The sequence below is a fragment of the Mesoplodon mirus genome (genome assembly GCF_964341445.2).
Source record: "Mesoplodon mirus genome assembly, chromosome: 12".
NCBI lineage: Eukaryota > Metazoa > Chordata > Mammalia > Artiodactyla > Ziphiidae > Mesoplodon > Mesoplodon mirus.
The window spans coordinates 26,083,076-26,099,062 of record NC_138988.1 but is presented as its reverse complement, the minus strand read 5'-3'; the positions used below and the strand labels follow the sequence as shown (position 1 = coordinate 26,099,062).

At 45.1% G+C, this 15,987-nt stretch overlaps 1 protein-coding gene across 7 annotated transcripts in view; it reads left to right on the top strand.

Moving 5' to 3' along the window:
* The window catches only part of ATXN7 (ataxin 7), a 132,824-nt gene that overhangs the window by 40,679 nt on the left and 76,158 nt on the right, over window positions 1–15,987 (top strand). For 5 of the 7 annotated variants that reach the window (XM_082639429.1, XM_082639430.1, XM_082639431.1 and 2 more), the window contains 2 exons: window positions 716–1,030; window positions 1,272–1,340. In XM_082639429.1, coding sequence (XP_082495555.1) covers window positions 727–1,030; window positions 1,272–1,340 — 373 coding nt within the window. In that variant the 5' untranslated portion in view covers window positions 716–726. Of the gene's footprint in view, window positions 1–242; window positions 348–715; window positions 1,031–1,271; window positions 1,341–15,987 lie in introns of those variants that run through there. The other 2 variants (XM_082639432.1, XM_082639433.1) reach the window with 2 other exon arrangements.

Below are 15,987 nucleotides of genomic sequence, written 5' to 3'. Positions count from 1 at the left end.
GCTCCCTGAACCGGCCCCTGCGCCCCAGGTCGGACCCCGGGCGGGAAGGCCCTACGGCGACGCCGCCCGCTGGTGCTCCGGGGCCAGCCGGCCGGCTTCTCCATAGGTGGCTGCGTTTCCGACTTCGCCCTGGCTCCACTCCGGGGGCTTGACGCGCAAACTTCGCCGGAGCGAGCTGAGAGGGTGGGACCGGAGAGGGGGAGGAGGCGGCGGGAGGCGCCTCCGCTTAAGGGAGCCGGCCGGGCGCCGCCGCTCGGACGGACGCGCGGACGGAAGGGAGGAGCGGGGCCGCCGGGCCCGGCCCGGGGATGCGAGCGGCCTCAGGGTGGGCAGCCCGAGGGCCGGGGGTGCGTCTTGGGCCTCCGCGGCGGGGCGCGGGGCTGGGGCGGAGGCAGCTCGGGGCGCCGGCCTCCGCGCCGGCTCTCCGCGGCGGAGGCAGGCTGGGGACCCTGCGCCGCGGTGGCGGGTCGCCGGCGCTTGTCCCCTCCCCCGAGGGGCGCCGGAGTCGAAAGCGAAAGCGAGCCCGCGCAGCGGACTTTGCGCTTGGGGCGGGGGGTGGCCCGGGAGGAGACGAACTGGGGGGCTGGGCGGCTGGGGGCGCTGTCAGCGCGCCCCACCCGGCCCGCGGGCCGCGCACGCCGCCGGAACTCCCCGGCGCCTCCTTAAAAGCGGCCCCCGCGCGACTCTTTCCCCCCTTTTTTTTGTTACATTGTAGGAGCGGAAAGAATGTCGGAGCGGGCCGCGGATGACGTCAGGGGGGAGCCGCGCCGAGCGGCGGCGGCGGCGGGCGGAGCAGCGGCCGCGGCTGCCCGGCAGCAGCAGCAGCAACAGCAGGCTCCGCAGCTCCAGCGGCAGCCGCCGCCGCCGCGGCGCCTACGGCCGGAGGACGGCGGCCCCGGGGCCGCCTCCACCTCGGCCGCCACCGCAATGGCGACCGTCGGGGAGCGCCGGCCCCTGCCCAGTCCCGAAGCGATGCTGGGACAGTCGTGGAATCTGTGGGTCGAAGCTTCCAAACTTCCTGGGAAAGACGGTGAGTGTCCACGCCTTCCTCTTCCCCATCCCCGCTCCGCTCCCCCACACCCTCTCCCCCGTCGTCTGACCCTTCTCCCCTCCCCCGTCCCGTGACCCGCCCCCTCGGGGGGTTAGAGATGCTATCGCTCGGTTGGGGAACGCGGAGGTGCCCGCACCTACTCCGTGCGTGCGTGAGCGTGCGTCACACTCCCGGCCACTGACCTGCCTCTCCCCTCCTCCTGTGTGTGTGTATCTCCTAGGGACGGAATTGGACGAAAGTTTCAAGGAGTTTGGGAAAAACCGCGAAGTCATGGGGCTCTGTCGCGAAGGTGAGTCCAGCCCCCTGAAGGAGTTTGTGCAAGGCTAGGGGAAGTATCCCGGCCGGCTAACCAGGGCGGGAGCTCGAGCCCACCTGACCCGCTCCGCCCCCGCACGCGAGGATGCTGTCTGAGGAAGAAGGGGGAGGACTGAGCGTTTGGAAAATCCCGTTTCCGGGGGCTTCCTGTAACGGGGAGCGTCAGGAACCCTTCAGTGGAGGCCTGGCTGGGTGCAGTTTGAGCGGCGCTCGGTGATGAGCGCTGGGGAGCAGCAGTGATTTTAACCCAGATCCCTTCAGGTCTGACCCCCTTATGGAGAAACAAGAGGAGTGGAGGAATTCTTAGCTTCCGAAAGCTTTTTCACGAATGTTTTAGGGGGCTCTGAAAAGGAAACCTTGCCACCTGAAATTTATTGCCGACAATCAAAATGAATTTTGAACTTTAAAAAAGGTGACACTTTACCTGTGCAGCCTATTTCTAGGGGATTTAAGTTACAGAGTTTCATCAAAAGGATCATCACAACTGCGGAGCTCTTGGTCAGATTTCTTTTTTCTTTTTTCTTTTTTTTGAGCTGCCAAAATCAGCGAGGCGGTGGGGGTGAAGAATTTTATGTGGTGAAACAAGCCTTTAGTGCTCTTAGCTAGTGAAATCAGAGTCTTATTATTGGTCAGTTTTTTAATAAAACTGGTAGAAGGGTACTCTAGGGAAATAACTGTAGTTAAAAGTGTGCCTCCAAATGAAAGGTCAGGTATCTAGGAACTGTCAGACCTTTACTTCAGATTTTCTTTGTCTGTGAATAGTCACCTTTGCTGTCTAATGCCTCTGCTAGGCCCTGGCACACTGTGGTCAGAAAGGACTTCTGAAGCCCAGTCAATTTTAGGTTCAGTTCAAGCGATTCCTTCAGTAGCAGTATGGACAAGGACTTGAGTGAGCTTTGGTATCCAAAATACTGAGTTTATATTCCCAGTGCAATTTTAATTCTCAGTGTGACCATGTATTTTGGTATAGTTATTGTCAGGGGCCCAAGAATAGGTACAACTTTGGCAAGTGGAATATTTTAAAGTCCAGAGTTGGCCCATTGTTGTTCTGTCTCCACAGTTACTTCTTGTTTTTAGTGCCTGTGTTGCCTCCACGTTCACTGTTTTGGTTTTTTTGAACTGGCCATTTGTTGGCCTCTTGGCACTAGGAGGAAGAGTAATACCAGTGGCAGCTCTCTGAGAGCTTCCAATTGGAACAGATTAGAGAGCAAATTAGTTGATTTCTGAGAATGAGAATTGCTGTTTGAGACCGAAGGAAAGAGGGAAAGCACAAGACTTGCTGGCAGTGTTGCAATAGGAAAAATCAGTTGTTAGTCCGGTTTTAGTGTTGAATTGGCAGCCCGCCTGGGCTTAAAAAAATTAAAATCACTAGGTGGTAACTCACAGGAAGCAGTTGGAGTAGAGCTTTAGAGGACCTGACCCGCTCCTGTTCTTAGTTTCTTTCTCTGGGTGTGGATGCATTTCTCATAAAGGGTTTCTAAATCTGTGTGAATACAGGGTGCTAATTATTGGTAATTCCCCTATAGAGGATGAGTAAGTGTATTAGTGTTTCACTGGGCAACTTGGTCTGGATTGAGACCCAACCAAATTTAGTTGCCTGGACCCACTTTTTGCTGTATTTATTATTTTCAGCTGGGACATAGTCATGAGTGGATTTTACCAAGAAGATCTAGGACCTCTTAATTACTTTATTTAGGCACAAAGCGTTCATAGATTATTTGGTTGTGTGTTTCTGACCTATCAAATTATTTGTGACTGTTAGAGGTACCATTTTTTTGTAAGCTGCTCTAATCATTCAGAGGATGCTGAAGCAGCCAGGATGGCTGAACTCTGCCTGCCTGTTTTGAGTAGAGACTGAAGTTTTTCAACTCAGTCAATTCTTGATTCATTTGTGACTTTGTGGATTTTCTGGGACAGTTTAAAAATCCAAGCATAAGGATGTTCAGCACCTAACACAGTGGGCCTTTGTTTTTCTAACAAATAGTTCATGTCAGGCTGTTTAAGAAATGAAGATACATTTTTAAACTATCAAATTATTAGACAGTTATCCTTTGTCTTTGGTTGAGATTATCTCCTACCAAGAAAACGTGTTTTGGAATTCAATTTATACTAATTCCTCTTGTCAACAAAGTTAAATTGGAAAGAAATATGTAGATAAATTGATAACATGAATGAAGCACTCAGTCAGAAACTCCTCATCTTGGAGGATATTTAGGAATATTGGCCAGACGTTTTGAATTCTCCAGTTCACAATTGTGCATCTAAGAGTTGGAAACCTGGGTATAAGATTAAGTTGCTTAATGTTGCATTTCACCTTTCAGAATTTAGCTTTCCCCTTTGTAAAAGGAGATGATAACACCTACTTCCCATGGTTGTTATAAGGGTTGACATTAAATTAGATTATGGAAAATGACTTTACACATACTAATTCCTTTCAACCCTTTTAAATGCTGGTAATCTTAGACCTGATCTCCTAATTTGCTATTTGTCAAGGTCAGAGGTTTTTAACCTGGGGCTTGAATGGGCTTCAGGGGATCATAGTTCCCCTGAAATTGTATGCAAAATAGTATGTATGTCCACTTTCAGGACAAGTGTTCCCAGCTTCTCTTGGATTCTCAAGGATTCTTCACATATCTCTACCCCCAAAATTCAAAACTGCTAAGCTAGGATCTCTGCCCTTTTTTCTTTTTCTTTGTTTTTCTTTTTGCTCCTATAGCTTATTTTGACCAGTTTCCTCATGAGACTGCCCAAGGGCTAATGCTGTGGGAGAGGTCGGAACTATAGATTTAGATGGAAGTGAGATTATTTGTGGTTTAGCTAATGCCCCTGTTTTCCTAGTAGCTCAGGTAGGTAAACGTTAGGATAAAATTTCAGTTATCTTTCAGAGGTCAGCCTATTTTTTATCTGCATCCTCACATTTTTATTGCCTTGATTGTTTTATTCTGTAATTTGTAATATTATTTGATGGCACATTTGGTTTTAGTGGAAAAAGATTGATAATACATTTTTAACTTTTTCAAAGACTAAACTCAGAAGAAAATTACCTTTATTTAAAGGTGATTTTTGAAATTGTAGGTTTAACAAAGTAATGTTTAGACAAAATTAATTGGTATGAGTAACTGACTAAGGTTTCCATATTAGTACCTGAAAATGTAGGGAGCCTTAAAAAATAAAAACATTAAATGCCTTAACTTCACAGCCAGTTGAAACAAAATGTAAAGTGTTATTGTGGGAGTCAGCAGTGGAAATATGACGTTTTCTTTGGGAAGTCATTCCTAACTTCTCTTGCGCCCATTTCTTATACAACATCAAAGTACCCAGTACTTTTCCTTACTCCAAACTCTGTATCACCATTTGAAAGTGTGTGTTATGTGACGGCTCTTTTATTAGAGTGCAAGCTCCCAGAGGACAGGCTTCTTACTGACCAAGATATATTGAGCTCCTGCACATTGTTTGTGTTCAGTAAATATTTGCCCCCAAAATGAATGAACTGGGCTACTAGGAAGACTGAAGAGTTCAAATGACCAGTTTTCCATTGTGTTGTGACTCAAAAAAAAGGTACCTGTTCTGTGGTGAGATGCACTTTCTGGCCCCAGGGGAGGCCAGGGACTGTCTTTCAGCATTTCCTGTGTCTCTGTCCTGAGTTTAGCACTCCATTTACACTTTCCAGAAAGAGTGCAGACAGGACACCACCTCTCTTATCTCTGATACTTAGGCAAGGGAGTAGGATGGCAACCTAGAGGATATCCACACTTGGTGACAGTTGACCTCCCTGTCAAAATAACAGGGACATAGTTGAGCCTAGGGCAAGATGGAAGAGAGGTTGATTGGCATCTACAGGCAGCTAGGTTAAAAAAAAAAAAAAGACAGACTAGGAAGATGGGTAGCCTCAGTCAACACGGACTGAGTCAACATAACAATACCACCTTTTTCTTTCCTAGGGAAAAAAAATTGTTCATAGTGAGTTAACTGAAAACAAATTAGGTATTGGTGCCAAAGACGATTAAAGTAACTACGTTATAGACATAAAACTTTCTCTCTGAAGTAAAGAGCACTTCTGTTTTTCTCTAGGGTTTCTCTTATGTTTTTCCCCCCAACTTTTCCTTTGGACAATTTGAAATGTACAAAAATAGAGACAGTATTTTAATGAGCCTCCTTATATCTTTCCTACAGCTTAAACAGCTAATGAGTCCCTGCTCCATCTTGTTTCATCTCTACTGATCTCCCCACATGTCCCAGACATCATAGTTCTTTTGCTTTTCTTTTTTATGCTTGCATGGACTTAAGCGTGTCTCCTGCAAGATGGAGCCTTCCTGTACTCTGCGCCTTCTTTTGAGGCCAGCCCAGCTGCCATTTGTGATCCCCTCCATGAGTGTGTAAGGGTTCTGCAGGTGGCAGGGCTTGCCGTTGGCCGACATCTCAAGCAGAGACCGAAACTAAGCCTCAGACAGGAGTCAGTGCGATCCAAGTTCAGAATCGCATTAGCATACATTTAAGGAGCATTCGGATGATTTGATTGCAGATCACCCACACCTGACACTCCCTGGATGAGTGCTAGGGCTGCAGTAGGCATTGTCCTTGCTGACAGTTCCTGTTTGTAACTTTCTAGCTGTAAAGTCGGCGCTAACCCAGGAGTGAGAGCCCCAGTAGACCTAGAGAGACACTCCTAAGGAAAGATTCTTTCCCCTGAGTGTGGCTCCTTAGCTATTTTACCGCAAACTGCACTCTAGCTGAGAATGCTTTCTACATTGTTGAATGGTTGAAATAAAAACTTTCGAAAGAAGACGATTAGTTCATGACCTGTGGGAAAATATGTAAAATTCAGCTGTCAGAGTCCATGAGTAAAGTTTCATTGGAACATAGCCACAGCCCTTCATCTACTGACTTGTCTGTGGCTGCTTTCTCCATGCAGTGAACCGTGGAGCTGAGTTAGGTGCGACTGAGACCATACATGCCACCAAGGCCTAAATTCACCATCCGACTCTACGGAAAAAGTTTGCCATCCCTGTTTTAATGGGTTTCTTGGTTAATGAAGGGCCATTCTTTCTGCAGAATGTGATTCTACTAGAACTTTCTGTTTTGAGGGGGAGAATCTTCAAAATAGTAAAAACCACTATTAAACCCAAAGTTAATTCAACATTGAAGAAATATGTTGAGCTAGAAGGAGATACATGTGAGAGTATAAGGGTTTGTGTAAAAAGGTTCCTATTTTTGTCACTTTTTTCCTTCCCTGCCACTTTTCTAGGGCATATACCTGTTTCTGGGCAATGCAAATACAGAACATCAACAGAGCGGTTACTTTCCCAGCTTCCCAGAGCCTTTGACTGTGAGGATGGGGCTTGGCTTCTGTTAAGCTCCTGTATAGTATGTAAATCCTCAGGAAAAGGAATCTAGAACTTTCATGGAATTTTCTTCAAAAGGGTACCTGACACAGATTCTTGAGAATTTCTGCCCTTGAGTTGGATTAGAGAAGCTGAAGCCCTGTTGGAGGCCTTGGAACTTGACTTACAAGGCAGATTCACCAGGAAACACATCTACATTTTGATTTATAAAGAGGGCATACTGAATCCTTTGATCTCTCATCTTTGATTTTGTGCTTGCTGGGAAGTGTCACACCTGGCACAGTCCATGCTGAATTCTTCAACCCACAAGGCTTCTCAGTAAAGGAAACCATGCACGTTTCCTGTAGTAGCAAGGGGCTTCCAAGCTGAATGTATTCCATTTACAGTTTTGATTGGTTCTTGTGAACTCTGATCTCAGGAGGGAAGCATGGGGAATTTATGCCTCGTTATTGAGTATGACCTACATGTTATGTGGTCTGCTTTTTCCCTTATAACAACATCCTGCTTCCTCCTGTCCACATCTCACGATATTCCTACATGTATGTGGACAGCTCAAGTTCAGTGAGAACCTTTACTCTGTGTCAGCATAGGTTCTACCTTATGTATTCTTCACAGCTGTTGTATGATCTAGGTATTACCATTATCCCCATTTTACAGATGAGGAAACAGAGGCCCAGAGAAGTGAGATTACCTCACCAAGAACACAAAGCATATAAGAGACCCTGGAACCCATATCTGCCTAACTCCACAGCTCACATGCTTAACCCTCTGCTGTGCTGAGCTCATTCCAGAATGTGCACCTGCTTTTCATGAGCCGGAACAGGTTGCTGTGACCTTTGTTTTCCTTATCTTTGGTTAGAAATACTGACTTTAAAAAAAAAATTTTTTTTTTCTTTAAGTAAAGAGATGAAGAGCCCTTTCTTTGGTGTGCTTTACAGCAGTCTATATGCTGTATTTAGCAGTTCTTTCATAAAATCTTTTTTTGAGGGGGAGGGGAAGTATGCACAGTTTGCATTAGAAGTAATTGGCTTTTAAAAAAAAGATTTAAATGAAAGCTAAAGTTGCAGTGGATAGCAAACACAATCATCTGGGATTTGTACCATTAAAAAAAAATCCTTTAAAAAAAAGAAGTGAAATTCCACTGTTTAAATAGCATTTCAGCACAAGATTGCTTTTAATCACATTGATATTCAAAGTTTATGGCAGTATTTTTAATAAATGTGCTCCTCTGATTATTAAAGTATTTTTTCATAGAAGTTCTAAGAAGAAAAAGAAGCCTGTTAGTAGACTTAACAGTTGGAGTTACTGTACTTTTGAGAGGAAGGCAGAAGATTACATTTATATTCATCTTGTACAGCAGGGATTATTATAAATGAGCAGAAGAAGGAGAAGAATGATTTTTGCATTTCAGGCATTTATAACATAAAACTAGATGAAGTATTCTTGTTCCTCTTTGTGATAAAGGCCCTGCTAACATCAAATACTTTTTCTCTTGTATGTAAGCTTATGGCAAGGAGAAAGTAATAGTTCATTATCAATTAGACTCATAATCTTAAAAACAGAAAATATTCCCATCCTAGGTTATACAGGTGTTTTCCACAATCCTGAACTCCAGTGAGGCAGTTTGAAAAAAAAAACAAAAACAAAGAATGCGTTTAACCAGTGGTCCCAGGCTTTTATATTTCAAACCAGAAAGTTTCTGAAATAAATTGGGGACCAAACAAAGGGTTGCTAGCATTTTATAATGTATATAATTAGACATTATAACATATAATTCTTATCATCATAAAAATGTGAGGGCCATTGTTTTAGAATAAAGGACAATCCTTTAAATTTGAAGAAAGTTTAGGTTTGGGAAGGACTCATTGCATTGTCCTTATTTTTCACATTTCCTTGTGGACTTTTTGGAGATCAGTGTGTATTTTGGTGTTTGATAATCACTGCTTTAAATCAGCTTCCCTAAGTGTCTGTCTTGTAACCCTAGTAGGTGTTAATGCAGAAAACGGGGTTCCATTTTCTAAGTTTGCAAAAGATAACTTTAAATACAGGCTATACTGAGAACTCCAGTTCTGGAGTTAAACAAACCTGGGTTCAAATCTCAGCTCTAGTAGGTGAGTAACTTGAGAAAGATTTACATAGCTTTGCTAAGCCTCAGTTGACTTAGCTGTGCAATGGGAATCGTAGTACAGTAGTACCTCATAGTGACTGGGAGGATGAAATGGTATAATACGGTTTCAGCCTTTTGTATAATGTCTGGCAGAGCAACTGTTCAATAAACGTTACTTGCTAATTTTATTATTTTTGTCAATCATGAAAATGCAGTAACACGAGCGTGCCTCTAATCAAGTGGTTTGCCAGGACTCTCGGGAGCAACAGGAAGTGAAATGCCAGTTTCCCTTTTGCAGGCAATTTGTAGGCAGGGAGAGGACACCTCAGTGTGCTCAGGACAACAGAGCATAGCAAACGTACCCAAGCTCCCAGCTTTCACGGACTGTAGTGAAAATGAGAAGGGGGAGTTGACATTGCTTGTTTCCTCCTTTAGTCAGTCTCTAGACTTGCAGAGGGAAGCCCAGTGTGGGGATTGACTTTCCCCTGCTTGTACAGAGTTGCATTTGCTCCTCTCCTGGAAACCTGTAGTTTGTGTTTCTTAGAATATTTTACAAAGCTCTTTTTCTGGGCAAGAAAGGTAAATTACAGCCACCAGAATAAAGTCATCCTCACTAAGTTGGGAAATGGGTCAGAAATAACTGAGGCTACTATTTTATGATTTTATGTATGTGTGGTGGTAGTCACGGGGTTTTCTGCTTGATGAGGGAATTTTAAAAATTGCCTTTTCAATTCTAGGAAATTTCCATTTAAATTTGAAGTGGTTCTCCATTTAAATGACCTTGTTCTCTTTGGAAACTATATAGACAGATATGTTTCAATGGAAAAAAATTGTTATTGAAGTTAGTACATATTCATTGTAAAGATTCTGCTAATAATTTCACTAATTTTTTCCCTACTAATGGTAGTATGTAGCCATCATTCTCTGTAATCCCACTCTAGGCCAATTCTGAGTCTTCAGTTACAGGATTTGGACTTAGGGCAATTCATACCTGATCAGGGACACCCATGTAACTTACCTTGGGTGCTTACTGACAGGCAGGACTCATATTTGCCAGCCTGGTCATTTCACTTTCTGTCAAGGTCCAGACTCTGTCCTTCAGCAGGCCTCAGAATATTTTGTCCAGCCATGATTCCTGCCTTGAGAATCCTCTGGCTGTTTTGCATTTGTTCATTTGCTTTTATCCCACAGACATTTCACAGGCACATTCTCTGTGCCTCTTGTGGGGTTAGAGTCCAAGGGTATAACTGCAAACAAGAAGGCACAGTCCTGTCTGGCAGTTGGTTAGCAAGTGTTGATGGAGTTACCCACTAAGTGCCAGGTTCTCTTGTGGGTGTTGGGATAGGGTGACACAAGTTAGAAAGAGCCCCTGCCCTTCCGTGAAGCGAGACACAATAAATACACAAACATTTTTGAAGGACATTGTGTGCTGTAAAGTCAATAAAGTAGGCTAATGAGTTGGCGGTGGAGGAGGGGGGGTTCAAGCTAACATGATCAAGGACGGCTTATCTGAGCTTTAACATTTGAACTGAGATGGGAATGGTAAGGAAGTGGCCACTGGATCATGTGGAAGAAGGCGAAAGAGTGTTCCAGGCAGAAGGGAAAAGCAAGTATGCGGCCTCTGAGGTGGGCATGGAGCAGGGTAGAGGGAGATGAGGCTAACAAAGGTCAGATAACAGAGGCCAAGGTCAGGAATTTGGGTTTATCTGAAGTGTAATGAGAGCCTACTGGGGGGTAGTAGCTTCAGCAGGGAGTGGCCTGGTCTAATTTGTGATGTGTAAGACCACTGGCTATTGGATGGTGGATGGACTGGGGCGAGGGTATAGGGACCAGTCAACTAGGTGAGAGGTGATAGTGGCTAGATCCTGGTGATGGCGCTGGCAAGGCAGAAAGGCTGTCCTCTTAAGGATGTATTTTGGAGGTGGAGTTGTTTTTTTTTTTTATTGGAGTGTAGTTGCTTTACATTGCTGTGTCAGTTTCTGCTGTACAGCAAAGTGAATCAGCCATACGTATATTTGTCCCCTCTTTTTTGGATTTCCTTCCTGTTTAGGTCACCACAGAGCACTAAGTGGAGTTCTCTGTGTTCTACAGAAGGTTCTCATTAGTTATCTATTTTATACATAGTAGTGTATATATGTCAATCCCAGTCTCCCAATTCATCCCACCCCTCTCCCTTTTCCCCTTGGTATCCATACATTTGTTCTCTATGTCTGTCTTTCTGTTTCTGCTTTGCAAATAAGATCATCTGTACCATTTTTCTGGATTCCACACATATGCGTTAATATACGATACTTGTTTTTCTCTTTCTGACTTACTTCACTCCATATGACAGACTCTGGGTCCATCCACCTCTCTGCAAATGACCTAGTTTTGTTCCTTTTTTTTTTTTTCTTCGTTCCTTTTTATGGCTAATATTCCATAGTATATATGTACCGCATTTTCTTTATCCATTCATCTGTTGATGGACATTTAGGTTGCTTCCATGTCTTGGCTATTGTAAATAGTGCTGCAGTGAACATTGGGGTGCATGTATCTCTTGGAATTATGGTTTTCTCCGGGTATATGTGTAGGAGTGGGATTGCTGGGTCATATGGTAGTTCTATTTTTAGTTTTTTAAGGAACCTCCATTCTGTTCTCTACAGTGGCTGTATCAATTTACATTCCCACCAACAGTGTAAGAGGGTTCCCTTTTCTCTACACCCTGGAGTTGATGATTTAGTGAAGAATTGAATGTGGATGAGGGAGAGAAGTATGGTTTGGAATCTAAGGCTTGAGCAGCTGAGTGGTACCATCTAATGAGCTGAGGAATGGTGGAAAATCAGGAGACTCAGGGTCAGGAGCTGTGTTTTTAGCCACACTGTGCATCCTCATGCAGCAGTTGAATATAGAGCCCGGAGCTGGTGGAGCAGCCTGGGTTGGAGCCACTGGGTGAGTCTGTGTCATCACTGTACAGAGGGCATGGAAAGCTGAGAGACAGGTGAGTTCCTCTCAGGTGTGAGTGTCAGTAAAGAAAAGAAGGGAGCCAGTGGCTGAGCCCTCATTAAGGGGGTGCGTGGGTGAGGGGGAATCAGCAGGAGGGGTGAGGAGTCACCAGTGAGGGGGGAGGGAAACCAGGTGAGTGTGGTGGTGTAGGATTCCAGAGAAGAAACACAGTAAGTGAGGAGTGATGGCCTGTGTCCCGTGCTGCTGTGAAATAGAGTAAAGCCAAGCCAGGGAATTGATCTCTGGCTGTGGCAGTGTGGAGGTCGTTAGTGACCTTAATCAGGAGAGTCAGGGAGGCAGATGCCTGATTGGAGGGGAGCTATATGACCAGAGCTGGAGAAGTGGAGAGGGCAAGTGGGGGCAGGTCTTCAGGGGGTTTTGCTTTAAAGAGAATGGAGAAATGAGTTAAAAGCAGGATGGGGGCATAGAAAAAGGCAATAAAGGGAAGGTGTGTTTTGTTTCGTTTCATGTTATTTATTTTGGATAGTATTAGGGCACATTTGTCTGCCACTGGAAATGATCCAGGAGTGAAAGGTAATTGATCACATGTGAGAAAATGGATAATCACGAGGATAATACCTTGTGATGGGAAAAGGCCATGGGATCACAGCCCAGGTGGATGGGTCAGTTCTGGGTTGAATCAGAGACTTTATTCTGTTGTAATGAGAGGAGGAGCATGTGGATCAGTTGCAGGTAGGGATGTGGAATTGTGGGAAGATAAGGTAGGGAGTTCTTTCCTGTCATTTCTGTGAAGTAAAAGAGAACATAGGAGGTTATCAGTTGAGTGTGGGTAGGAAGAAGAATTTTGTATGGCTTTTTCGTAAAGTATCTAGACAGGGCTGATGGGGAGGTGTTACCCAAGTAAATGGGCAGTTATGTAGCCTTTAGAAGCCTCCCATGGTGCTTAGAAGAAAATCGAAACTTCCTGGCAAGACCTGTGAGGCCTTGGATGGGTGGGAGTGTGAGCCCAAAAAATCAGGGATCTCAACAACTTGAGGGAGAGTAAAGTCAGAGCTCGGAGTGGGGAAGCAGTGGTCAGGCAAGGAAGGCTTCCTGGAGGCGGTGAAGGGGAGAGTTGGAGCTTTTGTTAAGCCACGAAGGAGGAGTTAGCTGGTGTGGTATGGGAGCAGCCTCTGCGGTGGGGGCATATCTAGGGCGTGGGGGAGCCTGGAACTTGGCTGCAGTCCTGGAAGGTGAGGGCTGGAGGGCAGGAGGTGGAGCTCTCCATGCACCAGGAGGGAAGTCATCCTGAAAAGAGGTCTGTACTTTGTCCAGAGGGTGGGCTCTGAAAGGTTGCCATGGTAGTAATATGGATGTTGAATTAGCAGTGGCTGAGGTAGAAGCTGAAGGCCAGTGGGGCCTGTAGCCTACCTCCTTATGTGAAATCCTCAGGGGTATAGGTAATCATAAGCTGAGGAAGTGAGGTTTCAAAATATAGCTTTAAAATCTAAAGGGGATAGTTTCTCCCTCATAACACACTTCATTGGTGTCTGTTTCTTTGTGTTCAGTCATTGATTCATTGATTCAGTGCGTATTAATTGAGCACCTACTTCGAGCTAGGTATTGTTCTAATTTTCAGAAAAACAGCAAACATTCTAGAGCTGCCCTCACAGAGTTTCTATTTTTGTGGGCGAGAGGCAGCAACTTTAAAAAAAGAAGTGAAATATAGGACTTCTCTGGTGGTGCAGTGGTTGAGAGTCCGCCTGCCGATGCAGGGGACACGGGTTCGTGCCCCAGTCCGGGAAGATCCCGCATGCCGTGGAGCGGCTGGGCCCGTGAGCCATGGCCGCTGAGCCTGCGCGTCCGGAGCCTGTGCTCTGCAACGGGAGAGGCCACAACAGGGAGAGGCCCGTGTACTGGAAAAAAAAAAAAAAAAGTGAAATATATATACGGTAGTTGCTGATGGGTGGTCTGGAGAAGGATTAAGTTGGAGGGGTACAATTTAAAATAGAGTAGAAGGAGGTCTCTGAACGAGACTTGCAGGGTGTGAAGGTGTGAGCCATGTGGATATGGTGGACGAACCTTGGGCAGAAGGAACAGAGAATCCAAAGGCTGTGGCAGGAGAAGGTCCTGGAGGGTTCCAAGAACAACAGGGGGTCAGGGGGTCTGGTGGAGCTTGAGTAAGGGGAGTGTAGCAGCAGAAGTTAGCTGCTGAGGGCTTGGGAGGGAGTTGGGGAGGCAGATCACTTAAGGGCCTCGTAGCCCATTGAAAATCCAAATCCCTTCACTGCGACCCACAGACCCTGCTTGGTCTGGCCTCTGCCAGGCCAGCCAGCATCCCCTTCTGTTTTCCCCTGGGCCTCAGGCATGCGGGCTCCTTCCAGTTGTTCTTGCAGGCTGGGCTCTTCCCCTCTTCTGAACCCTTGCATGGGCTCTTCCCTCTCTCTCTGCCCCCCACCCCTTCCTTCAAGTCAGGGGTCACCTCCTTTTTTTTTTTTTTTTAATATTTATTTATTTAGCTGCACCGGGTCTTAGTTTAGGCACGCAGGATCTTCATTGCGGCATGCGGGATCTAGTTCCCTGACCAGGGATCAGACCTGGGCTCCCTGCATTGGGAATGGAGAGTCTTATCCACTGGACCACCAGGGAAGTCCCGGGGGCGTCACCTTCTTGAAGGAGTCCTCCACATCTCTATAGGTTCATAGCCCTTTTCAAAAACTATGTTAGTATCTTGTGTTGGTATAAAGCAAGCCATCACCAGTACTAAGATAGATCATTACTGTTAGATTTGGGGTATAAATGCTGGGTGGAAGGAATTATCACAGCAAGTTTTTACATAAGTCTCGGCTAAATTTGCAAATTTGACCTAGAGGGGAAAACCAATATAGAATAGCCACTAATGATATTCTTTGGCCCCTGGTTGATAGTGTTGACTGCAATAACATTTCATTCCCCTGTTGATTATAAAGTTTGATAGGCCATTGTTCATCTTTATTCCCAGTGTTCCAGCACCCTCTTTTTGGTTGAGTAACAGTATGCTGTAAAGAGAGAAATGGTTTTGGTTTTAGAATAACTGGTTATGTACGAATAAATGACACTGTGCCCGAATCCTCCTGTTACATCACTGGGGTTTTCTTTCCCAAGATAAACTCTGTGCTTTTTTCAGTCTCTGAATAGGAAATTTATTTTCTGCCTTCCCTTTATTCCTGTTTCTAGGCCTTTTTCTGTCTCTCTGATGCACCACTGTACTCAGGACAGACTCAGAGTTTACTGTAGACTTTGTGTGCTACACTTTCTATTCCTCTTATCTCACTTAGCACCATGTCTCATGAGCTTTTCATTGTTAACTGGCAGCTGCAGTGGCTATTTCTCTAAAAGATCTTGTGTTCGGTAGATGTTTTCTTAAAAGCTGGTGGCTGTTGCTGAGAATAATCTGTGTTGTGTGAGTTTATAATCTATCCATGAATCATAACCTTGTCATTGAAGAAAGAGTTATGGCAGGATAACAAATAAAATAACTGATTTTTTTATAATCTAAAAACCAAACCATCCAGATAGATTAATAAAGTTGGTAAGCTCTAGTATTCATTAAATGCTGGGTAAAGTTGGGAAGCACTAATATGCAGCAATTTCTTGTAGAAATGTCACAAAAATTCTTGTTTTTCCTCACTAGTAATTCTGAAATAAAAAGAGCTCCTTAAAAACAAGAATTTGATAGATGGTGTTCAAGAATTAAGAAAACATGTCAAATCCTGTTAGCTATGTGGTTTGCATACCGATTTTATTTGAATGGCAAAATGCATTTGAAAAGTGTTTGAGAACTTGAAAAACTCTTGAAAATTCTAATCACTAATTTTTACTATCTCACTCACCAAACCACGTCCTGGTTGATATTAAGTAGCCCAGTTGATTGATATGAACTCATTCTTTTTTTCCCCCATTTCTGTCTTGCCGGTGGTGCTTCCCCAAAAGGGAAATAGGTTACAACAACAAAACTTTGCGTCACATATTTTTTCTCTGCTCTGGTCGTGTTGCGTTACGGTGGTCTTGCCTACGTGTGCCATGGTTGGCACAAGGCAAATGGGAGTTGGCTCGAAGGCCAGGCAGCGTGCTCTTCCTGGCCACAGAGCCCCTCACAGCATCCCAGCTGCTCTGCACACAGTGGGCTTACACAGCCTGTTGTCAGTGAAGTGACTGACAAGTAGTGGAGAGATGGCCTAGTGGCTCCCTGTTCATCCACGGGAGCTGGG